The 24,765-nt window shown below is 31.7% G+C and overlaps 4 protein-coding genes across 7 annotated transcripts; 2 read left to right on the forward strand and 2 right to left on the reverse strand.

Annotated features, from left to right (window-relative positions):
- Nucleotides 1–704: 704 nt before the first annotated feature.
- Nucleotides 705–2,556, reverse strand: LOC134826935 (leucine-rich repeat-containing protein 15-like). Its single transcript, XM_063839446.1, has 2 exons — nucleotides 2,516–2,556; nucleotides 705–2,093 (listed from the first exon to the last, which is right to left on the reverse strand). Exons 1-2 carry the CDS (start codon nucleotides 2,542–2,544, stop codon nucleotides 827–829), a joined length of 1,296 nt encoding a protein of 431 aa, XP_063695516.1. The 5' UTR covers nucleotides 2,545–2,556; the 3' UTR covers nucleotides 705–826.
- Nucleotides 2,557–2,686: 130 nt separating this feature from the next.
- On the forward strand, nucleotides 2,687–3,754 carry LOC134836860 (exosome complex component RRP4). Its single transcript, XM_063852116.1, has 2 exons — nucleotides 2,687–2,905; nucleotides 2,966–3,754. The coding sequence occupies exons 1-2, from the start codon at nucleotides 2,769–2,771 to the stop codon at nucleotides 3,726–3,728; spliced, it is 900 nt and encodes a 299-aa protein (XP_063708186.1). The 5' UTR covers nucleotides 2,687–2,768; the 3' UTR covers nucleotides 3,729–3,754.
- A 3,307-nt stretch (nucleotides 3,755–7,061) lies between these two features.
- Nucleotides 7,062–8,927, reverse strand: LOC134838302 (uncharacterized). Its single transcript, XM_063853802.1, has 2 exons — nucleotides 8,692–8,927; nucleotides 7,062–8,633 (listed from the first exon to the last, which is right to left on the reverse strand). Exons 1-2 carry the CDS (start codon nucleotides 8,837–8,839, stop codon nucleotides 7,066–7,068), a joined length of 1,716 nt encoding a protein of 571 aa, XP_063709872.1. The 5' UTR covers nucleotides 8,840–8,927; the 3' UTR covers nucleotides 7,062–7,065.
- A 1,439-nt stretch (nucleotides 8,928–10,366) lies between these two features.
- LOC134828128 (protein transport protein Sec16A) lies at nucleotides 10,367–24,419 on the forward strand. 4 transcript variants are annotated; one of them, XM_063841101.1, is made up of 15 exons: nucleotides 10,367–10,484; nucleotides 11,121–14,316; nucleotides 15,155–15,353; nucleotides 15,884–16,102; nucleotides 17,740–17,924; nucleotides 18,461–19,542; nucleotides 19,603–19,734; nucleotides 19,796–19,930; nucleotides 20,757–21,266; nucleotides 21,483–21,599; nucleotides 22,383–22,561; nucleotides 23,229–23,313; nucleotides 23,378–23,675; nucleotides 23,733–23,890; nucleotides 24,236–24,419. In XM_063841101.1, the coding sequence occupies exons 2-15, from the start codon at nucleotides 11,268–11,270 to the stop codon at nucleotides 24,284–24,286; spliced, it is 6,399 nt and encodes a 2,132-aa protein (XP_063697171.1). In that variant the 5' UTR covers nucleotides 10,367–10,484; nucleotides 11,121–11,267; the 3' UTR covers nucleotides 24,287–24,419. The 4 variants fall into 4 exon arrangements, with proteins under 4 accessions (XP_063697171.1, XP_063697172.1, XP_063697173.1 ...); XM_063841102.1 differs by lacking the exon at nucleotides 21,483–21,599; XM_063841103.1 differs by lacking the exon at nucleotides 15,884–16,102.
- The last annotated feature ends 346 nt before the right edge of the window (nucleotides 24,420–24,765 follow it).

The following is a 24,765-nucleotide window of genomic DNA, read 5'->3' on the forward strand; positions in this document are numbered from 1 at the left end:
GAAATGTTTATTCGGCAGTACGTCACAAAATTGCGTACGTACCCCTTTTTGCATTGCAATTCACATCTAAACGAAGTGAAAATTTAATTTCCCTCTCTCGTGCAATCATGTGATTGAATAAAACGCTGAAACGTATGTTCGTACAGCTTTTCACGTAGAAAAATCACGTTTGGGGGTTGGATTCTCAAGTGGTGCAAACATTAAAATGACAGATGGCATCAACTTTTGTATGAAAATTATTCAAAAATGAGAATTTTTCGAAAGAAGTTGAACATCCTTTGACTGTAAGTTTTGCGAAAACATGAAAAATTACGTCAAAAGCGCATACTCGCAACATTTTACGAAGTAATTAATAATAAAAACTTTATTTTTAATGAATAGTGCTTTACTAAATGAATGAAAAATGGCATTTAATGAGGTTTCTTCATTAATGAGTGAAGGATTAATTAAATGACTCCTTTAAAAAGGACATAAATTCTTGAAATTTTTAACTTTTTACACATTTAAAAAAAAAATTAATTTTTTTTAGTGAACATTTTTTTTTAAAAATGCTTCAAAAGTCGTTCATTGAACCCTTTGATAAGAAATTTTCATAATTTTTCCAGCAAAAATCACTTACTGAGTTAATTAATCCAATCCTGAAGCGTAATTGCTTATAAAAGAAACCACTTTTCATAATTATTTCAAGCATATATTTTCACAGATGATTTAAATCTACCATTTTTCCAAACAAAAAATGGGAGGAGCGATATTTTCCCATTCGACGATTCTCATTGGTTCATGAATTTTCTTCAACGTAGAGCAAAATTTTGCATAAAACGAGCATTTATTGAATCACTGTCACATTTTTCAACGCTTCGAGGATGCTTTTCAACTGATTTCGTGTGAACTGATTGCCTTTTATGTTCAAAAAAGTTAAATTCGGAAATTTTTCCTGCAATTTTTCGACATCGAGGGATGTTAAATGATTATTTGCCAAGTTCAACTTGTAAAAATCCGTCAATCCATCAGGAAAAACGTTCAAATCGAGGTTCGTTAATTGATTTTTCGATAAATCCAGTTCAGTTAGCTTCGAGAGTTTAAGAAAAACTTCAGGATCTAATCTCGTCAAGTTCAGTTCTTTCAACGAAAGACTTTGAATTCCTCGGGAGAGTTTCAAACCATCATTTAAAGCATCTTCAGCCAATTCCGGGTTGTTGCCAATGTCGAGTTTGGTCAATGCCGGGAGCAAAGTCACGTTTTGCAAGTTTTTCAAGCGATTGCCATTGATGGCAATCAAATTAACGGCTGTTGACTCGCGCGACACGTAAAAATGTTGGATTTCGTTGTGCGATGCATGAATTCCGTAAAGTGTACAGTCGATGTCATCAGATGTTGCTTCAATCAATCGGGTGAAGGTTAACGAAAAATAATTAATTGAGTTGTTGTCGACGTTCAAGTAGCAGAAAGTACGATCAGATGCGAGATTTACATCGAATGTGTGAAGATAATTTTTGAAAATTTTTATCGATTTCAGGTTTGGCGATGAGCTGAAGACATTTTTTGGCACTGTTTGAAGCTTATTGAAGCTCAAATCAACTTTTTCCAAAGTTGAAATGTCACGAAAAACGTTTTCAGGTAAAAATTCGATGTCATTTCGACTCAAATCCAGCTCCGTAAGTGATTCTAAACCACTAAAAGCCTTTTCCTCGATTGATGAAATGTTATTTTTGTTTAATTTTAGCAATTTTAAGGCTCGAGCTCCTTGAAAACTTTCATCGATGATCTTTTGTAAGCGATTTTTCTCCAAATTTAACATTTTTAATGATCCAGCAGCATGAAAACTTCCTCTTTCGATGTTCTCAAGGCCAACTGAACTCATGACAATTGATTCCAACTTTGAAAATTTCTCAAAAATCGTTGATGGGAATGTTTTTATGGAAGAAGCGTTTGGGCGAAAGTTCAAAATTGTTGTTTCTGGATAATTTTCTTCCAAAATTAATGAGTTTTCGTCATTTTCGAGACAATTGAAGGCTCGTGTTGTCTTTCGGTCTTCAGAATTTTGTAGTTGACAACCTCTGACGAGGCGTGGGAGTTGCAAAAGTGTTGCGAATCTGAAATTAAATAAGAATTTGGTGAGTTTTAAGTTTTAAAAAAATTAATTTTTTTTCGAGTTTAATTTTTTGTGGCCAAAAAATTAAATTTCATAAGTCAAAAATAAGAAATTTTGCTTAAATTTAAAAATTTCATTCAAAAATTTTTTTTTTAATTTTAAGAATAATTTTTAATTAAATTTAAATTTATTTTTTTTAATTTAAAAATATTTTTTTTTAATTAAAATAATTTTAATTAAAATTAAATTAATTAAATTTTTAAAATTATTTTTAAGAAAAAATTTTTAATTTTTAAATTATTTTTGAGTTTTAAACAAATAGAAAATTAGCCAAAAAATATTTTTTAATTTTTTTTTTATCTTTTTAAATATTTTAGAGGCTAAAAATTATTAAAAATTCAAGATTTTAATTAAAAAACTTACACTAAAAGTACAATAACTTCCGTTTTCATGATGATCTGACGACTCTCCGATACAAAATGAGACAAATCTTGATTGAAATTCAATTAAAATCGTGATTCATACCGTTACATCGATAAAAAATGTCATTTCCATTCAAAAATTTTACGGTATCTCATGAAACGTCAAACGAGCAAAACAAAAACAAACTCACGTTGCTTGTTTACTTCGTTAATTTCTTCGATTTTTACTAGTTTTCAAATATTTTCCAACAAAAATGGATGAAAAAATGACCTGCAACGTCAATATCCGACTCGCTTCCGATCGAGTTGACTCAGGACTTCTCGCGGATTACACTGCGCCTCGCTTATTCACGCCCGGAGAAAATATTATCCTGCAAGAAGGGTTCATGAAGTAAGTTTTTTCATTAAAATTTTAACAAATTTCACTAATTTTTCGTTTTTTCTCCCTCAGAGGTCACGGAACATTCTCCCAAGATGAGCACATCAAGGCATCCGTAGCCGGCGTGATGGAAAAAGTGAACAAGCTGATCTCGATAAAGCCGCTCAAAAGTCGCTATGTCGGCGAAATCGGCGATGTTGTTGTCGCTCGCGTTCTTGAAGTGCAACAAAAACGCTGGAAAGTCGACACAAACTCGCGTCTCGACTCAACTTTGCTGCTTTCCTCAATTAACTTGCCGGGCGGCGAATTGCGGCGTCGTGGCGTCGAAGACGAACAAAGTATGCGAAAATTCCTGCAAGAAGGCGACTTAATTTCCGCCGAAGTGCAAAATGTCATGAGTGACGGCACGTTGTCGCTGCATACGCGCAGCTTGAAATACGGAAAACTCGGGCAAGGCACGATGGTGAAAGTTTTTCCGTCGCTCGTGAAGCGTCGCAAGACACATTTTCACAATTTGCCGTGCGGCGCATCGATTATTTTGGGCAATAACGGGTATATTTGGATTGCACCGACGACGCCGACGGAAGAAGAGAGCTCCGGAGGCTTTACACAGAACTTGAATGAAGTCGTGGCGAGGGCAGATCGTGAGACAATCGCGAGATTAAGGAATTGTGTGCTCGCATTGGCGAAATGCAAGATGATTTTGTTCGATACGAGCATTTTGTATGCCTTTGAGGAGAGTATGAAGTACGAAATTCACGAGTTGCTGAACCAGGAGGCGATTTTGGATGTCGCGTTGGCGACGAAACATCGATTGAGACTGTTGGATGAATAAATTTTGGAGATTTTTCTTTAAAATTTGTTGAATTTTTTTATTTTTGGTTTCAGTTTTGCTAAAATTTTTGTAAGTTTTATCAAAATTCAGAATATATTTAAATTGTGCTTCAAATTTTTAAAAAATTTGTTCAAAAACTTTTCAGTTTTTCGAAAAATTTTAATTTTTGCTTCAAATTTTTGTTCAGAAGTTTTTCAGTTTTCATTAAAATTTCTCAACCCTCCCTCTCATATATCAATTATGATTTCAGCGAACTATGTTAGAAAAATTATTCGAACTAACTTTTACTTTAAAAAAAAAACTTGAAATTTAAAGTTTTTTTTTATAAATTTTTTTTTTTTTTATAAAATATTTCAAACATAATTTTTTACGTCTTTGAAAAAAAAATAAGTAAAATTTGATATTAAGTCTATAATTTTGTTTTAACTAATTATTTTTTTTTTGTTTATAAGAGTACAGAGAAATGAAAAATATTACATTTAACATTTTTTCCAATTGGATTTCATGTGTTCTTATTTTAATCTTTTTTTTTTTTTTTTTGGTAAAACCCATTTAAAGTTTTGAGTAGATAAATTTTTTCATGACTTAACTTAATTACCTGAAAAAGGGACAAAGTTTCTTAAAATACTTTACAAAATTTCAAAACCTTTCCATTCATTTGTTTCAAGTCAAAGAAGTAACAAGCTCTTAATTTTTTTTTGTAATATTTCATTTTTTTTCAAAATGTGCCATATTAACGACTTAAATGACGATGTAAGTAAATTTTTATTTCTCAAAAAAAAATTAAAAATTCTGTTTTTCAGGAATTGGAGATGATTTTCAAGAAACTGTCACGCCGCGAACGCTTGAAATGCAAAAAGGTCTGTAAGAAATGGTACGAGTATTTGGTGGAATCTACTGTTTTTTGTGAGGATCGTACCATCTACTTTAAAAAACAAAGTACAATTGCTGAAATGGTCTCAACTTTGGCAGTAGCAAAAAGTTCTTTTGAAAAGTTGGTAATCGTTAATTTGAAAGAAACTAAAGATTTTGAAAAGCTTGGAAATTGTCTTCGTGACAATGGATTCAAAGAAGTTTGTATCAAGAGCTTAAGTTCAAAATATTATGATTTATTGCCAAAATTGTCATTTGTTGAATCTTTGTCTATTGAGAGCTACTATTTCCCGGAATTCTGTAAAATTTCATCAAAAAACGTGTATTTCAGAAATCTAAAAAAACTCAGTATTACAATTAAAAAAACTTTATTTGAAGACATGAACCGTATCATCATGAGTGAACTTCCTGCATTACGAAAAATGATACCGAAAGAAGTTGTAATACACTTCAAAGTTCTTCGTCTAATTGGATCAAAATGGTTACAAAATTTTAACAAAGTAATGAAAGCTTTGAATGTGAATTTTGAACTAAGTAAAGCAGAAGTTGACGGGATATTAGCTTTAAAGAAAGAAAAACTTTTGGAGTTTTGCAAATGTGGATTGCAAAAATTCATAATTAATTGTCCTGAAAGACTATCAATGAAGTTTGAAGAGCTTTTAAATAACATGGAAAACCTTCGAGAGTTGAGGATTTACGGCATTAAGGACTTTTCAATGTTGAGAGAATTGAGTCCGAAAAATTTGGCAAAAATAACTGAATTAGAAATTAGACATTCGATTTGTAAGTCGAATCATGACAGATTCAATTTTCTATCTCTATTAAAACTCCAAATTGTAAATTGTCAGTGTGAGGATTGCTTTAAAGCCATTCTCAATAACTATATGCCAAAACTACGAGAACTAAGTTACGAGAAATACGAGAACTCGGAGAATTTGGAATCTGTGCATTTTGATTTTCCAAATGTCATCCAGAATGATCTTCCTTCTTTACGAAAAATTGAAGTAATTCATTGGACATTCCAAACTCTAGAACTGTCAGTTGAAGCAATTGAAAAAATTGACAAGCTTTGTCCAAAACTTGAAACATTTAAGCTTTCAAGACTTGATAAAGTCAATATTTCTCCATCATTGGAACATTTGAGAGATGCTTTGACAAATGGATTCGAAAATTTAAAAATATTTAGGGTAACGAGTAAAGAAGTTTGGAGGAGTAAGTTGCAATTAACGAAGAAATATGGAGTTGTAAGATATTGTAATTTCAAAGATGATCTCATGTAAATAATGCTAAGAGGAGAAAAATCAAACTTTACACGAAACGGAAAAAAAGTAAATAAGTTAAAAGAAAGCAGATTTTAAAATTAAGAGAACATAAATAAAAAAATTTTAAACATAATAATGTTTAAAGGTATTCAATACTAAAATAATAATTTTACAATTACAATTTTTTACAAATAGTTAAGAAATATTTTATTTTTTTTATTTAATGCCAAATTCTGGCAACACATTATTCATTTACACAAATTTTATAAACATATTTTACATTTAAACATGCCAAATGATTATACAATATAAAAAAATTAGTTTAGTTTATCCAAACTAAGATAATATGTATATGAAAATAAAAAATTTGTAACAAAAAAAAAAATAAATATAGAAATTTGTTCATTGTATAAAAAAATTACAAAAAAGGAGAAATTGAAGAAATTTAATTTGATTTAAGAAATCTTAAACTTAAATTTCCTTTTTAAGGCAAGTACAATTTCAAAAAATGTTTCACATTATTTTGAACCTTATAAAGTAAGGAGGTGGGAGTAATAAATAATGATAATGGAAAACAATGATTTTAATGATTTATCCATCTTTTTCACTATTTTTAAAGAGTTTTAATATTCAATTGTGTGCTTTAAAGACATTTTAAATCTTTTATTTTAAGATTTGGACAATTTTCGAAACAAAAAAATTTTTAAAAATTTAAAAAAAAATTTTAACGACTTTTTTGAAATTTAAAATTTTTTGGCAAATTCCAAATTATAAATTTTTTTAATTTTTTTTCTGTGAAAATTAGTCTAACCCTTTGAAAAATTGCAAAATATAACAAAATTTATAGATTTCAACCAATTTTTGATAATTTTTTGTCATTTTTCGTATGTTTTGAAGGTAAAAATATTTCAAAACGATTATCATTATTCCCTCCTTGGATTTTCGGAAATTGCACTTGCCTAACTTAAATTTTTCTTTTAAACTTAAATTTTTTGCCAAAATGTTATTATTAAATTGATCATTCAACCGCCATTTTCCTTTTTATTTTTGTCGAATTTTTCCTAATTTTGAATCAAATTTAGATCAGTTTTGTTCAGAAAATTTTTAGTTTTTACCAAAATGTCTTAAATTTCTGTAAATTGTTAACAAATTTCAAACAAAAAAAATATTTTTTTACAAAATTTTATTTTGCTGACTTAACATTAATCTATTTCAGTCACAGTTTGATCATTTTCCTTTGGATTTGCATCAATTTCTGTCAATTTCTCTTCATTTTTGTTTAAATTCTCTTCAGTTTCCATCAAAATTTCACTTGTTTCATCATTTTTCTTCAAACTTTCCTCCTCTTTGTTCGAGTTTTTATCATTTTCTGCCAATTTTTGTTTATTTTCTACCAAAATCTCTTCGTTCGTCTTCTTATTCTCATCAATTTCCATTTTTTCGTCACCCGAAACGCCATTTGGCTTGTTCAAACTCTCATCCACGACAACTGTCGGTACTCCATTAATCACTACTTCGGTAATTTCTGTCTCCGAAACGGAAATTTCATCATCTTTCTCGCGTTTTGGATCCAAATGTTTCAACATTTCCAAGGGCGGTAAGGCTCCTTTGCTTGCTCCATCGCGTTCAACACACCATTTTGTCAATTCGTAAGGAAAAATAAAATTTCGCCAATATTCTTGGGCTTTTTGCATGGCATTTCTCGCATATTCACGATCCAGAGCGACTGTTTGGATGTAAATATTTTTGTTTTCCTCGAATTGGGGATCGGCAACGCACACAACGCTCGCTTCTTTGCCCGTAACGTACATCTGAACTTGCATTTCTGTGTAATATTTCGGCGAAAGTTGCTCGCCGCCCGACATAAAACGCGACATTTCCTCTTCCGTTGCCGGGCATTTAATTTCAACGATGTGATTTTCGCAAATTCCATCCGGAATGACGCAGATTAGAGGAAATTCGGGGTCCAGGAAGAGGCCTGGGTTCTCGTATTGCACTTTTGCGAAGAATTCGAGTTGTTGGCGGACGTTTAATTCAATGCGGCGTTTCCGATTTTGCTCGATTGTGTCTTCTTCCTTGTGAAATCCCATGATTTTTTCGTATAATTTCTCAAAAGGGACCTGTTTCGACATGCAATCGAACACTTTGGCGCTGCTAATGCGACCGTAACGCATTTCCAGATACAAAGTCGGGTCGTTGTAGCGATATTTTGTGTTCTCTCGGATGGTTCTGCGGGCATCTAAAGTCAATGCGTCACTTGCTGCCTTTAAAAATTGCTCCCAACTGTGCGTGTTTCGTGTGGCATCGAGAATTAATTCGTGCATCGAGGTGAAATTGTACTTTTTCTTCTTGCACAAGTACCGTCCAAGGGGACATTTGATATCTTTGTCCTTGATAAGTTGCGTAATGTCCTTCAAAAATGCATCAACATCGCCTGTGACTCCGGATTTCTCGACTGGAAGCTGAAAAATTTGCTTAACGGGCACGATATAAAGCGTTAATTCGTACTCGACCAAGGATTCCATCCAATAACACGCATCTTCTGCCATTTTCATGGGTTGACTGTGACGATGGAGCCAGAAAAGGAACGCCAACGCATGAGAACAGGCATCTTTCTTGCACATGAAACACGAAACAGTCTCAATTTCCTGCTTTTTCTCGTCAACGAGGACTTCTTGCGGGAAATAATCTGGAATTCCATCGACCAAAGTGACAATTTTGCCGAAAATGGAACATTTTTCGGTCTTTCGTTGTAATTGTACGTAACCAACTATGAAAAATAAAAGAGTTAATGACAAAAATTTGTTAAAATTTGAAAAAGAACAAACCATTTCGATCATCAAATGCTTCGTCAGCGGCATCTTCGAAATTTTCTGCACGCAGAAAGTAGTTTTGGAGCATTTTGGATGTTACAGCCGGCAATTTCGAGCGAAGAGCGATCTCGTAATCGGGTTTTAGAGTAACAAGTGGTCTCATTGTTACTTGTGACTGACTACTTCTACGAAAATTTGAGGAAATTTTAATTTTTCATTGATAAAGGAGTGGATTTTCGCTGAATTGACAAAGATTTTCACTGAGATTTGTTTATTTATCTTTCAGTATGTGAAATGCGGGAAAAGTTAAAAATTTAATCAAAGTTTTTTTTTAATTTTTTTGGAAAAAATTTTTTTTTCGTTATAAGCCAACATTATATACCTAATATCGAATAATTTTTTTTTAAATTTTAGAGTCAAAAAAAAATTTTTAATAATTTTAATTTTAAGTTTAATTTTGAAATTTAATGAAATAGGAAAATTAAGAAAATTCGGAGATTGAGTTTAACGAAAAACTTTTTTGAAATCTATTTATAATTATTATAAAAATAGTTATGAAAAATGCCTTTGGATGTCTTTTGGATGGTTCTCAAGCTTGAAAATTGAAAAATAAAAAATACGTAAAAAATACGTAATTTTCATTTTGAGAGCCCATTTGATGATTTTTAAGCTTGAAATTGAACAAAAGTTATAAAAAATGCCTTTGGATGTCTTTTGGATGGTTCTCAAGCTTGAAAATTGAAAAATAAAAAATACGTAAAAAATACGTAATTTTCATTTTGAAAGCCCATTTGATGATTTTTAAGCTTGAAATTGAACAAAAGTTATGAAAAATGCCTTTGGATGTCTTTTGAATGGTTCTCAAGCTTGAAAATTAAAAAATAAAAATACGTAAAAAAATACGTAATTTTTATTTTGAAGGCCCATTTGATGGTTTCGAAGCTTCAAATTGAACAAAAGTTAAAAAAAACTGAAATATTTTGTAATTTTTTTTGAAGTTTTAACTAAATTCCACTTCCACAGAAAAAGTTTAAAAAACATAATTTGAAATTCAAAAAAAAAAAAAATATGTATTAAAATTTCAAAGAAAGCTTTTTATTCATAAACAATTTATTTATTTAGATTCTAATTAAACAGAAAAATTTAGGTAAATTAAGAGAAAGCTAATTTTGAAGTTAAAAGAACACAATTTTTCTAAAATTTTTTATATTTAAAAAAAATTTAAACTATTTTTAGTTGTATTTTTGAATGTTTTTAACACTAAAATGATAATTTTAAAATAAAAGTATATGAAAATGTAAAATTAGATAAAATTTTCAGTCAAAAATTTTCAAGATAAAAATTTGAAACAAAAATTTTATTTAAGAGAAGAACTTTTAATTTTTATTTTAGTTAAGAGAACAGATTTTTCAAAAAAAAAAGTCATTTGAAAAATATTAACTTTTTTTTCTAAAAATAATGCAAAAAATTTTTTAAATTTATTATTTTATTTTTATTATTTTTATTTTTTTTTATTATTTATTTTTTGTTATTTTTTTTGATAAAAATTTTAAAAAATTTTTGACAAAAATTTGAAAAATTTTTAATTTTTTTAAAATTCCCGCAATAAAATTCACCATTTCGCTAATTCAAAATTTATCTGTCAAATTACGCCGAACACAACTCTCACGCGTAATTTTATTCCGCACAACAATTAGTGAAAGTGCCAGCTCATAAAAATTGGGAGCACTGATAAATTTTGTGTAAATTAATGTCTTTTCTACTTGAACAACTCTACTTTTGATCGATTCCGCAACAACGTCGTGATAGTAAGTTGCTGTTTTCACTAAAAATCATCAAAACACACAAGTGCAAGTCCATCAAAACACTCGAAAAAAATTCTGCAAGAAATTTTTTTTCTGAGATGAGGTCAACTTTCCATCTTGTACGAGCCAAAATAGAAAATTCATAAAAAAAAATCTTGCAAATTACACAAAATGTCCTTTCAAAACACAATTCAGCCAAACTCTGGGGCGCAGGTAAAGCGGGCTTTTTGGTGAAATTTGTATCAACAAAGCCTGAAAAATTTAGAAAAAAAGTTGTCGATGTGTAAAATTTTTATTATGTAGCGAAAAATCAATAATTTTTTGTAGTGAATTTTTTTTTGCTCGTTATCAAGTCGGTGCAAGACGATTTTTTAGTGATAAATTTTGAGTGAAAAAAATTCCTTTTGACTTGAAGTCTTGCATTTACGTGGCCTTATCGTGCCTCATATTTTATTTACACACACTCTCTCGAAAAATGTAGCAATTACCTGTCTCTTAATCGTACCTAGTCTAGTTGTATTTTTATGATTTTTTACCGTACCGCTGTATTTATAGAGAAAAAAGTGTAGTTGTGTGTTCAATTTTTTCGTTTAAACAACATTTTAATCCAGTTTTTAATGCTTTTCTCGTCTTTTGCAGCAACAGCAGTCCGTGCAAACAGTGTGGACTCGTCGTCGAAGCAGCAATTCGAGCTTACAGCGGCAATTTTCGCAAGATTTTTCCGCTGCGAGCTATTTTGAACCGCAAAAATTGTCGAATCCGGATGTTGTAACGCCGCAAAATAACATGACGTCGCAGCAACAACAACCCTTTAATGCCTCCATGGCATTTCAGAACAATAATGGCGGCGCCGACGGATGGGATGATTGGGATTGGAATGAAAATTCCGCATCGCCGGCATCGCAAATGCAGCAAAATACCTCTGCGCCGCCCAAAAATTGGGAAAATACGCAATTTTCGTCGCCGTCGTATGGAAATAACTTTCAAAATTCGTATCAACAGTCGATGCCGTATCAACAAACGTCGCCACAGGCTCCAAATTACTATCAACAACAGCAAAATTACGCGCCGCAGCAACAATTTCAGCAATTTGCGGCCCCGCCCCCTTCAGATCCGAACCAAAATTTCAACTGGAACATGCAACAAGGCAACAATTTCCGTTTGTCGCCCACGACATCGACTGAAGTTCAGCACGGGCAATCCCGCAGCACGTCAAATTGCTCGAGCGAGCAACCCCAAGAATCCAGAATTCCTGATGCAAGAAATAATACTCCTCAAATGACACAAGCCACGCCTCCGCCGCCTGCAATGATGAAACAAAACCCGCAAATGGCGCGTTTAATGAAGACAGATGCCGCTTTATCGCCTCAATGGTCTGTCGAAAGTCAAATTTCGCAGACCTCGAGTGAAAGAAGCAACGAAAGTGGCGAAATGGATTCACGCAGTTCGGCAACTGTCACTTCTGACGAAGGCGGATTCTATCATCAGGTGAATTCGCAGGTTCTTCAACCCATTTACGAGCCTCCTAAAGTCGATAATGTGCAAGAAACGCGAAATCCGGGATCAGAAATGGATAAATTGGATCAAGCGCTGTACGAAATGAACGTTTTTCAAGGCGGAAATCAGCAATTTGCGTCGCCTGTAACGACTCAAGCGCAAATTCCGCATGAAAATCATCAGCAAAAGGAAGCTTCGTTACCGCCCCCGCCCCCCATGACGGGAAATCAACCGAATTTCAATCAAGTTGTTAAACTTCCGTCACATACACCATCTCCGCCGCCTGCTTTTAATCCAAATGTTGCTTCAGGAAGCGTTTCGGAGCCTCCGAAGAAAGCCACGCCCCCTTTGGCGAATTTACCGCCGCCTCCAATGTCGGCCGATAAGCGTGGATTGAATCCTTACAAAAGAACGGGACATGTGACGCATCATAATGTTGGATTTCAACAACCAACAAACAAATTGCCTGCTGTTATGCCCACGAATTTCTATCAGCCCGAACAAGTAACGCCTCCTGCGCCCATTGTCACGCCCCCAAATCATCAAGAACCTGAAACTGCGGAGAATTTGAGGCCTGTCGAGGGATTTGAGAATCAAGAAAGTCCTTTTACGCAACCGCCGGTTGATGTAACTCACGCTCGTGGCAGAGGAACGCACGTGAATCAACAAGCCACGCCCCGAAATGTTCAACAAACGCCCCCTACTGATGATTTTTCGAACTACGGAAGGAATCAAGTGCAATATCAAACACCTACAACGCCAGAAGTTCGTCAAATGCCTGAAATTCGCCCCGAAAGAGGACACAATCAAGCTGTTGGGCAGGAAATTTTCGAAGATCAACGACGTCGTACAGATTCGGATCGTTCGCAATCGTCGCCGCATGTTCCTGCGCAGGTACAAGCTCCTCCCATGCCCGTTCAAGAGCCCGAACAGCATAACGTGAGTCGTAATGATCGCAATGAATACCTTCAAACGGGACATTTGTCTGAAGATAATTACAATTCGCGAGGACCTCCGCCGGGAATGTCGCGTTACGTTCTCGGAGAACCCGAAAATGACACGTTAAACAATCAAGAACCTCCCCCAGGACTTGATCGAATGATTCCCGGCACAGATTTGGAAAATAGTCAACTTGATATGGCACGCGAAGCTGATGGGCAAGTCTCAGATTCGTCTACGGTGCCTCCAAGTCGTCAATTTTCCACGCCGCGAAGTGTCGCAGCACGAAATGAAGTCGAAATTACCGACAGAAATTTGTATACAGTACCCGGAGAAAGCGGAGGAAGACCCGCAACGCGCCGCGTAGTGCCCGGAACTGAAGATAATCGATCGCCAACAGCGCCATCTGTTGTCCAGGTTCAACAAAATCCCGTTTCGCCGCCTGAAATTCAAATTCCCGAACAGGAAAGAGAACTTGCGGTCGACGGAGAGAATTTAGAAGATCAAGAACAGCAAAATTTGGTTCAACAACCCCCTGTGCGACGTAATGAAATGACACGAGAAGATCCGATAGAGGGCGCTGACACATTAGATGAAGCAGCTTCAACGCTTCCGCGTGACACGTCAAAGGCAGAGACAGAATCGAATGTCACGGGAACCGAAACAGGTCGCAAAGAGACATCAACGAACGAAGATAGCGATCGTGGCGTGTATTATCGCTCGAAAAAAGGTGCTTCCAAGGAGGATGAACGTCGTGCGAAACCTCCTCCCGCGAGAAATTCCTCGAAAAAAGACAAAGACGACTACTATTCAGACTCGGATTACAGCGAATCTGAACGTCATCGATACCGCGAAGGCAGTGTGCGCGAAGGAAGTGTCAACAAAGGTGAACGCGGAACTCTTGGGCGTCGAAAAGACGACAAAGACCGCGATCGTGATCGTCGAGACAGAAAATATCGAGATGATCGACACGAAAGACGTGGCTATGACGAGGATTCGAGACGGCATGGAAGGCGTCGTGATGAAAATCGAGACTATTACGACAGAGATGAATACAAAAATTCACTTTCGAGACGCAGAAGAGAGAAAAATCGCGGAGATGATGACGATGAATATGCGAAAAGTGATCGAGAACATCGCGATCGTCGTCGAAGAGACAAGTATGAGGACGAGGAATATTTGAAAAGCGATCGAGAGAGAAAGAGAAAAGATCGCGATGCGGAAAAGGAAGATAGAAGGAGGAAAGATGACAGATATGATCGAGATAGAAGGGAGCGTCGTCGTACTGGAGACCGTCGATATGACGAAGATTACGAACAACAACGCAGAACGGGAACAAAAAGTGGAAGAAGTAATCGAGAAGATCCGAGATATGCGGCGAATTATTATCAACAACCAGGTAAGAATTTATTTTTTTTTACAAAACTCATTTTTTTTTATTTTATAATTAAAAACTAAAAATTTTATTTTGTTGCAAAAAAAAATTTTTTGAATTTTTAATTTCATAAAAAAAAATAATTAATTTTAAATAAAATTTTATTTTTTTTTAAATTAATTATATTTGAGAAGATAATTGGCCATTTTTAATATTTTTATTTTTTCAAAATAATTTTATAAAATTTTATAAAAATTTAAATATTTTTGCAATATTTTTAAATTTGAATTTTTAAATTCTTTTAAAGTTTTATATTTATTTTTACTTAAATTACTTTAATTTAATTTAATAATTTTAATATATTTTATTTTTTTTTTATTTTTAAAATTAAATAAAAATATAGGTATTTTTTTAAAATTTTTATTCGCAATATTTAATATGTTTATTTTTAAAAAATTATTAAAATTTCTAAGCTCTTTTAAAATATTTTATTTTGGAATTTATTCTCATTTTTTTAATTTTGATAATATTTTTTTTTATTATTTTAAAATTAAAAAATTTTTTAAATTATTCAAAACAACCTTTTAAATTATTTTTTTTTTTATTTTAAAATTTTAATTAAGATTTCAATACTTTTTTTTTAAAAAATAAATTTTCCTTAATTTTTAATTTTTATATCACTTTTTATTTAATTTTTTAAATTTAAATTTATAAATTTTTGATTTAAAAAAAAAATACTAATTAATTATATAAAAATTAATTTAAAAAAATTCTTAAAATAAAAAAAATGGAAATACAAAAATTAATTAATTAAATTTTTTTTTTTTAAATAAATAATAATTTTCATTATTTTTTTTTGTAGGTTACGACTACAACACTCTCGCCTATTATCAGCAACACCAACAATATTTCGAGCATTTGCGTCGTACGAATCCTCAAGCATACGCGGAATGGTACCAACGTCTCTTCTATGCTCAAAGTCAAGCTCCATCAACTGCTGCTGTAACAACTGATGGTCGAGAAAGCGTTCATTCAGGCCGAAGTTCCGTCAACGATAACAGGTTTGTCGCATTTTTGCCTCTTTTTCATCGATTTTGAGTGATGGCTACCATTTTTTCTTTGGTTTTGGAGTAATAATTCGTGCGTGTGACCCTTTTGACAATTTACACTGAACATCCCATCACAAATTTCACCCAAAAATGGCTTTAATGTTGTCTCTAAAAAAACACGAATATTCATCCAAAGAACTATTGCACGGTCATTTGTAGTGATTTTTTGAATAATTTTTTTCGTTTTTTGTGAGTTTCTAATTTTTTTTAATAATTTCGTACAAAAATCATCCATTCGCGATCATTTCTTCTACTTAGCACACTTTCTTCCCATAAAACACACAAAACACTTAAAACACCCGCACAAAAAAAAAAGTTTCAGTCAACCAATCGTCACGCCTTGCTTTTTTTCAATGCGCGATAACTGCAAAAAAAAATTTTTTTTTCTAAAAAAAAGTTTGTACAAAATTTTTCAAAATTATTGGCTACCAAAAAAAAAAACAAAATTTCAAAAAAAACATCCAAAAAATTTTTTCGATTAGGTACAATCGCCCCATTCAACAGTTTTACGATCCAAACTACCATCGGCAACAAATGAATCAGTCACAAAATTCGCTCGCACTGATGGATCAAAGTATTACGAGTGTCGATTATAATCAGGCGCCCATCATTCCGACAGCGACGGGATGGAATAGTGTCGGACCGGCATCGTTGCAGGATCACAGTTTTTACAATGACAATAGTTCATACTATCAATCAAGGTGCATATTTCAAAGAAAAAAAAATCGTTAACACCCGAAAAAAATTTAACTAACCGTTAATTGGGGAGATAATTCGCGAACATTTTTTTTTTGCGGTATCAAAATTTGTGGAAAAAAATTTTAACCCATTGAGAATTGGAGGGAAATTTTAAAAGTGCGCAGTTTTGTAATTTGCGCAATTTTGTAATTTGCGCAATTTCGTAATTTTGTAATTTTTTCTTCGTTTATTTTGACAATTTTTCAAAAATTTTGGAGAAGTTTTGAAGTTTCTTCCAATTTTAAAATCTAACTTTATTATTTGTTTAAAATAAAAAATTGCGCAAAAAATTTTAACTGCGCAAATTTGAAAGAAATTTTAGTTTTGATATTTCGTTGATTTTTTTTTTATCAAATTAGTAAAATTTTTGTCAAATTAAAGATTTTTTGTCAGTAATCCTTTCCGTTATTTGTAAAGAATTTTTGAAAATTTTAATATCTAAACTGCGCAATTTTGAAAGTTTTCCTTTAAAAAAAATATTCGCTTTTTTAAATTTTTGAATAATAAGTCAAGAAAAATTATTAAAACTGTAAATTTCATGAATTTAATAGAGAAATCTCTAATTTTTGAAAATTTACAATATGTTTCTTTTCAAAAAATTCAAATTTGTAATTTGCGCAAAAATGTTTTAAAACTGCGCTTTTCATATTTTGTTAAAAATTCTTAACAAAAATTTTTGAATTTCGTCAATTGTAATTCTTTTGTATTCAGAAATTTTTGAAAATTTTCTTCAAATCGTAAAATTTGCGCACAAAAAATTGCGCAATTTAAAATTTTGGAAAATTTGACATAAAAAGTTCAAAAAAATTGTCAAGAATCACTTGCTTTCTTCACTTTTCAGAAATTTTTTGGATTTGGATTTACAATTTTTGGAAATTGGTGAATTTAAAATTTTCTGCTCTTAATGGGTTAATGCTTCTTAAAATCACAAATTTCACGGATTACGGGACACCCCAATTGACGGTGACTTTACTAACGAAAAAAAAAAATAATATTTTATTCAACTCACTTTTATTAACTTTCATCACATAAAAAATGCATCTTTTTGGCAAAGGTTCTCGGTAGCACAAATCGCTTTTAAAAATAAATGTCGCGCAATTTCTTGTGAATTTTTTTCTATTTATTTTTTCAACTTTTCAAGCCAACACGATGCATTGTTGCGATGTTTTCATACATTTTCTCGTATGTTGCACAAAATTCACCGGACAAAAAAGTAATTTTGAAGTTGTGTCTAATTCATGCATTTCATTCAAATTACTAAAAATGTCCGACATTTCATCAAATCAAAAGAAAATTGGCAAAAAAATGACTGAAACAAAAAAATATTTAAAAAAATTTTCATGAAATTCTCTTAAAATTGCTTTCGAGAAGTAATTTTAATTGCAATTTCCAACAAAATTCTGTCCTTTTTTCATTTTCGTCTTCGCACGAACTGCCTTCGTCGATAATTTTTTGTTTTAATTTCTTTTGTTTGATTGCATGCACGTTAAATTCTTAGACATTTTAGCATTTGTCTCGATTTGTAAGTAAAATTACAATTTTTTGGTTTAATTTTTAATTAGTTTTTGGACAAAAGTTGATTAATTTTTGTGTTTTTTAGGGGAGATGCTGTCGCTGCGGGTGTTGACAACTCCATAATTGAGGAGCAATTGCCACAAAGGATGACTCCGTCGAAGTACACGACTTCTCATTCAACAGCTTCGTTGTCGCATGGGCTTTTGGTGTCGGTTAAGCCACGATATTCAGTCAATGGGTTCAATGATGTCGTCAAAATTTTCAGTTTGAGTGAGTATTTTTTTTAAATATTTTTTTTAAATTAATTTTTTGAAATAATTTTAATTTAATTTGATCAAAAATAAATTTAAAATTTAATTTCTTTATTTTATTAAAAAAAAAATTTTAAGTAATTTAAATAAAAATTTATTTTTAAATTAATTTTTTTTGCAATATTGTTGAATTTAAAAAAAATATTTTAATAAATATTGGAATATTCAATTTTATTTATTTATGTTGAAATCAAAATTAAATATTTTTTTTTAAAATTTTTTAATTTAATTTAATTTAATTTTAATTTAATTACTTAAATTAATTTTTTACTTTTAAATTAAATAATATTTATTAAAAATAAAATTTAATTAACTAAAATAAATTTTTAATTAATTAAATAATTTTTTAAAATTAATTTTTAATTTAATAATCTTTTTTTCTTTTCTTTAAAAAAAAAATTTATAATTTTGCTTTAATGTAATTATTTTTTTTTTAATTTTAATTTTTTTTTCGTAAAAATTAAAATTAATTAATAATTTTTAATTTTTTTTCAGGCATCAACGACTCAACTCGCCGCCTATTCGCAGTCTATCCAGGCCCCCTTCAACGTTCTTCGACACACAAAAAATCCGTTATTGAGTTCTGCGAGGAGCAAATTCGTCTTGGACCATTTTCCTCTGTCGCCGTTAAATCACGTGGCAATTCTATGTCGAGCATTAGTTCCGCAAATCAGCAAAATCGAGCATCCTACACACTTTTGTGGAATTATTTGATCCTGTTGTTGCGTCAAAATGGGTCTTGCATCGGCACTGACATCTCCGAGTTGCTTATGCGGAATCAAAAAGACTTTCCGTTCGAGACAAAAACCTCAAATAACGGCAGTGGGCGTGATTCAGCTCTTTCGAACATCAAAGAGTCACGCGAAAATTCTCCTGTACATGAAAATGAACCACAAAATGATGCTGAAAACGAGGATGAGGGACATCGTTCGTTCGACGAGGAGCAAGTTGAGGAGAAAAAATCACTTACTGAAGAGGAAGTCACGGAAAAATTCCGAAATTATTTGATTTACGGTAATTTGGATGAAGCTCTCGAATGGGCGACAGAAAATAATTTGTGGGGACACGCTTTGTTCCTTGCCTCGAAGGTCAATAGACGGCAACACGCGAACGTTATGATGAAATTCGCGAATAAATTGCCCTTAAATGACCCGTTGCAGACACTTTATCAACTAATGAGCGGCAGAACGCCTTATTCGGTGAGTTGCTTTGCCGATGAAAAGTGGGGAGACTGGCGTCCCCATTTAGCGATGATCATGTCGAACGAACAGGAACGTGCGGAGCTCAATAGAAAGTCAATTACGGTGCTTGGAGACTCGTTATACAACCGAGGCGACTATTTTGGAGCTCAATTCTGCTATTTATTGGCTGAAGTTCCCTTTGGCAAATATCCGGATGTCAATCAAGAATCAAATTTGATCGCAAACAGTCCAAATGCAGTCAGATTGGTACTTTTGGGAACGTCACAACACAAAAATTTCAAAGAATTCGCCATCAACGAGGCTATTATCATGACTGAGATCTACGAATACGCCCGTTCGTTGTACATTGAGGAATTCTGTATCGTAGAACTTCAAGTAAGAACCTCAAAAATCCCAAATTTTTCAAAATTTTTTCATAAATTTCAAATTTTTTAGATGTACAAATTCCTTTTGGCAACCCGAATCCTCGACTATGGCATGCAACTGAAATGCCTTCTCTACATGGAACAAATTTCAAAGACAATTTTGAAGTATCCGTCGAAGTTTGAGCCCAAATTTATCGAACGCGTAAGTGAATATTGAATTTTTTAATGAAAAATCCTCTAAAAAAGATTTTTTTGTGTTTTAGGTTTACGTTCTCGCTGACCGTCTCAAATACTATGATCCAGTTATGGAAAAAGCCTTGGATGAGAATTACGGTACAGAGAATGTAGAAGACCAAAAATGGTTGCAAGATCTCAGGGATGTCCTAAATCAGTATAATGTGAGTTAATTTCTTTTTTTTTTTATTTTTAAAATTTAGGCTGAAACAATTAAGAAAAATGTTTCATGTTTTTGAAAAAAAAAATGAATTAGCAAAAAGCGATTTTCAAATTTTTGTCATTTTCATTAACATTTTTATTTTTTTTTAAATTTTATATTTTTGAATATTTTTCTGTCATTTAATTTTTTTAACTTTTTTTTATCAATTTTATTTTTTTTACAATTTTTGGAAAAAAAAATCAAATATATTTACGAATATAAAAAAATTTTAAAATAATAATAAAAATTTTTTTTTTAAAGATTTTTAAAACTGTTATTTCAATCAGGTTTTTTTTTATTCATTTGAAATTGAGTTTAAATTGAAAAAAATATATTTCTTACATTTTTGAAAAAAAATTATTATTTTTACAATTTCAAAATATTTTCCAGAATTTTCATATTTAGCCTTTTAGTCTAAATTTTCACATAAAAGTATTTTTTTTATTTTATAAAATTTTAATTTTAAAAAATTCAACAAAAATTTCGTCTTGAAAAAAAAAATAAATTTTTTTCTATAATTTTTAAAATTTTTAGAAAAAAATTTATTTTAACAAAAAGTGAGAGTTTTACTTGAAAATTTTATTAAATTTAAAAATGAAATAAATTTTATTAAAATTTTACAAAATATTATTTTTATTTTATTATATTTTTTAAAATTGAAAATTTTTTTTCAAAAAAGTAAAATTAAAAAAAAAAATTTAAAATTTGTTAAAATGAAACATGAAACATTTTTCAAAATTTTCCTTACCTATTATTCAAAAAATTTATTTTTTTTTTGTAAATTCCAGCTTGGTGCCTTGACATACGACCAGCAATCCCGCGACATTTCCTTCATGTCAAAAACCCCTCTGCCTCCGCAAATTCAGGCCTCACCACAAACTGAAACTGCTCCAACCGGAAGTCAGCTCGACAAGGAATTCAACGAAATCAACCAACAATTCAGCCAATTGAACTTGCAGTATCAACAACCGACGACGACTGTAACTGAACAACAGCCTCAAGTTCCGTTTTATCCAACGGGAGGCGAAACAACGTCACAAGAACCTGTTCCTGTGCCGACTTTTAACACGGGCGCCGTTCAAGAACAAGCGACGCAAGAAAATTATAGTCAAGAATATTCGTCGGGAAACGATCAGTACAGCTACAATCAGCAATCGGCGCCGCAAGATCAAGTCGATCAAAGTAATTATTACAGCGGGCAGTATGGTTATGACCAAAATCAGGGTTTGGGATACGAACAACAACAACAAAGCAGTTACGATTATTACGGACAACAATCCCTGAACGCCAATGAAGAGGTGAGTGGTGTTTGAATGCGCTTCGATGTCGTGTCTCGTGCTTTTTTCTGCATGAGAAGTTCCTTATTTTAATTTTTTCGTTATTTTTAATCGTAAATTGGCGTTCTTCAGTTCAAATTATGGTAGCTAGATCGATGTTTCTTTCGTTGGTAGTTCAAAAAGTAGCTTAAAAAACAAAAATTTTAATTAAAATTAATTTTTTCCCTCGGAATGCAGCTAAATATGGAACAAAGTCTCACTGATCCTTCTTTAGTTCGGAAATTATCAAATCAATCTGATCGTTCTTTCACTTCAAACCACACAAATTACTTGTCGCCCAGCTCGAATCAGGAAGTAAGTAAGGTTTCCCCGTCGGTTATTGCTTCTCCAACCTCCGCAACGACCTCTGGCATTCGAAAACGCGTAAATTTTCTCTTGCACAAACCTCCCGAGCCTCTCAAAGTCACTCCGCCGTCGTCTCCGGAGCCCGCGGAAATTGCCATGCGCAAAGTTTACCGAAAAACCCGCAAAAAGTCTCGCGAAATCCACAAATGTCCCGATTCCGCGATGAAAAATGTCGTCTTCAACGGCACTTATCCCATAGATCGCCCGATGAAAAGTCGCTTTACGCCCCCAAAATACGCGGATGACAGTTGTAGCACGTTATCTGAGCTCGATGAACACGCGGAAGACCAATTTTTGTCGCAAAAAAGCGAAAGTAGGGCCCTTCAGAGTATGTCGATGCAAGAACTCGTCGAAGATCGCAACGTCAAATTTAACGTGAGCAAGATGCGACGAGAGTTTCACAAGAGTTTGGCGGAATTTGAGAAATTTTTGGCAAAACCGCCGCCCCAAACGCGCACATTTGCCATTGATGAGCCATTTTAGGAACAATTTTAGAAGAAATTTAGGCGTTCGCTCATTTTTAGAACAAATTGTAGACTTTATTAAACATAAATTCACGGATTTCGATGTAATTTATTTGTAAAAGTTTCCATTTATTGTAGAAAATAAAGTTTTAAATGCAAAAAATAAAACCGGTAGTTTTCTTTATGTTTAATAAAGTCGAAACATGAAAAAAGGCAGGGCAGGTAATTTTTTTCGGTAGAAATTTACTCACGTGACTTTTGATTTTAGACGCCGCGACCTTCGATTACGATGCCAGGCACGAACAGCAACAAGTCGGCGTACTATGATGACGATAATTCGGGCAGCGCGAGTCTTGGAGGAGCGCAAGAGCAAAAAGCAGCACAGGAGCAAAGTAAAAAAGCGCCGGCGAAGGATGCTGGAAAGCAGCAAGGAAATGCGAATCAAGGGTGAGTGATGAAAAAATTAATTATTTTTTGAAAAATTTGGCAAAAAATTATATTTAATATAAAAACTTTTAAAGAAAAATAAAAAAATAAAAAAATTAATAAAAAAAAAAATTATAAAAAATTAAACAATTTTGTTAATAATTTAAAAAAAAAAATTCAGAATTTTTAAATAATTATTTTTAAAATAATTTAATTTTTAATTTTTTTAATTTTTTTTTAAATTATAATTTTAAATAATAAACATTTTTTTTTTATAAAATTAGCCATTTTCATTTCTATATTTTTTTCATAATTTATTTAAATTTTTAATTTTTTTACAAAATATTTTTAAGATAAAAATTTTTATTTATCTTTTAATTGTTATCTCATTTTTTTATTTTATAAAATTTTGAATTAACTTTTTTCAAAAAAAAATAAATAAAAAAAAAATAAAATTTAAAAAAAATTAAAAAAAATTAATAATTAATAAAAAATTTATAATTTTTTTTATAAAAGTAATTTTTTTTAAAATTAATTAAATAAAGAAATATTAAAAATTTAATTAAAAAAAATTAGAAAGATTAAAAAAAATTTGAAAAATTTAAAGTTTTAATAGAATTTTATTCTGATTTTAATAAATTTAATCAATTTATTATTATCAAATATTTTAAAAATTATTTCTTTTCAGTTCTGGATGGTTCGGAGGAATTTTCAACAAATTATCGTTGAAGCCAAAAAATCAAATGAAATTACCTGATGATAAAAATCCAAGTGTAAGTATTTTCAATCCTCATTTTTTCACTTCAAAAACTAATTTTTTTTAAAAATTAATTTTAGATTGTGTGGGATCCCGACAAGAAACGCTGGGTAAACACTGAAGGAGGCGAAGAAGAGCAGGAATCGTTCAAACCTCCGCCAAAAATGGCTGATTTAATGCCGAAACAGCAACAACCGATGCAAGTTCCATCGCAACCGACACCCACAGTCCCCATGATGGATCAAAATGCAGTTCCAACGATGCCAAATGGACCAATGACGCAACAACCACAAAGCGAGCAACCAAAACCGCAAAGTTCGGAGCCCGCGCCGACACCAAGATTGCAATCAAACATGTATAAAATGCAACGGAATCGAAGTAATTTCATTTTTTTTGAGGATTTTTCGAACAAAAATTAATAAAAAAATTTTTTAGCTCTTAAAAAATCATACGTAGACGTCTTTAATCCATCTGGAGCGCCAATGTCGAAGCCTGCAGAGCAAATTATGGCACCAGCAATGCCTTCTGCTGCAACTCCTCAAACGGGATTCTTTGTGCCTGGCGGACAACAGGCAACTGAACCTCAAGCAAATGTAAGTTTTTTCTCCGAAAATCGATTTTTTGTGAAAATTTAACAAATTTTTCATTTTTTTCCTCTAACAATCGCCCGTTTTTCGCATTGAAATTGGAATTGAACACAAAATTTAACTAAAAAATTGCCTTGAAAACTAACAAAAGTGTGATTTTTGCGTTTCGAGTGTCATGTCAAAACAACTTTTTCTGGCAATTTATATTTTATCTTCTTTCAGATCCGACATTTACTCATAAAACATTGTGTTCAATTACTAAGTCATTGCATAACGGATGAATTTTTACATTTAATTTGCTTTGAATTTAACGCATTTACTCATTTTTCGCGAATATTCCTTTATTTTTAGGGTGCTCCTCAATTTTACGATCCAAATCAATACAACAGTTACCAACAATAATCTCCTTTAGTGAAAAAAATCGTTAGATGCTAAGTAACGGACTGCTCAAGGAAAAAAATGCTTAAAAATAATTACTAAAAAAAATCACTTGGCTTTAAAAAAATTACTTAGAAGAGACTCGATAGAATTTTTTTACATAAAAAAAATTAAAAAAATGTGCCAACCTCAGAAAAAAATCGAAAACGGAACGAAGTTGTTTGTCGAATCATATAAAAAAAAATGTTTCAAAAGTTAAAAAAAAATATTTTATTTTTCACAAGGAGAAACGAAAACTTTCTTAGTATTTTTTGCTTTGTAAATAGTGATAAAAAAATAGAAAACACACAATTTTATGTAAAAAAAAGAGGAAAAATTTGTTTATTTTATGCATTTTTGTTTTGCTTTTTTTGTTAAGTACAATCGAGATAAGTTTCGATTTTTTTGTTGATTATTATTATTTACTTTAAAGAAAAAAAAGAATAAAAAATAGAAAAAGACAA

This window comes from Culicoides brevitarsis, chromosome 1, assembly GCF_036172545.1.
Source record: "Culicoides brevitarsis isolate CSIRO-B50_1 chromosome 1, AGI_CSIRO_Cbre_v1, whole genome shotgun sequence".
NCBI lineage: Eukaryota > Metazoa > Arthropoda > Insecta > Diptera > Ceratopogonidae > Culicoides > Culicoides brevitarsis.

Excerpts from the sequence above, each read along its gene's own strand:
- LOC134826935 (XM_063839446.1), bottom strand. The coding sequence starts at position 2,544 with ATGAAAACGGAAGTTATTGTACTTTTAGT. Across the intron at positions 2,094-2,515 it reads GAAGTTATTGTACTTTTAGT|ATTCGCAACACTTTTGCAAC; the intron begins GTAAGTTTTTTA and ends ATTTAATTTCAG.
- LOC134836860 (XM_063852116.1), top strand. The coding sequence starts at position 2,769 with ATGGATGAAAAAATGACCTGCAACGTCAATATCCGACTCGCTTCCGAT. Across the intron at positions 2,906-2,965 it reads CTGCAAGAAGGGTTCATGAA|AGGTCACGGAACATTCTCCC; the intron begins GTAAGTTTTTTC and ends TTTCTCCCTCAG.
- LOC134838302 (XM_063853802.1), bottom strand. The coding sequence starts at position 8,839 with ATGAGACCACTTGTTACTCTAAAACCCGATTACGAGATCGCTCTTCGC. Across the intron at positions 8,634-8,691 it reads AGCATTTGATGATCGAAATG|TTGGTTACGTACAATTACAA; the intron begins GTTTGTTCTTTT and ends TATTTTTCATAG.
- LOC134828128 (XM_063841101.1), top strand. The coding sequence starts at position 11,268 with ATGACGTCGCAGCAACAACAACCCTTTAATGCCTCCATGGCATTTCAG. Across the intron at positions 19,931-20,756 it reads ATGTCCTAAATCAGTATAAT|CTTGGTGCCTTGACATACGA; the intron begins GTGAGTTAATTT and ends TGTAAATTCCAG. Across the intron at positions 23,314-23,377 it reads CTGATGATAAAAATCCAAGT|ATTGTGTGGGATCCCGACAA; the intron begins GTAAGTATTTTC and ends AATTAATTTTAG.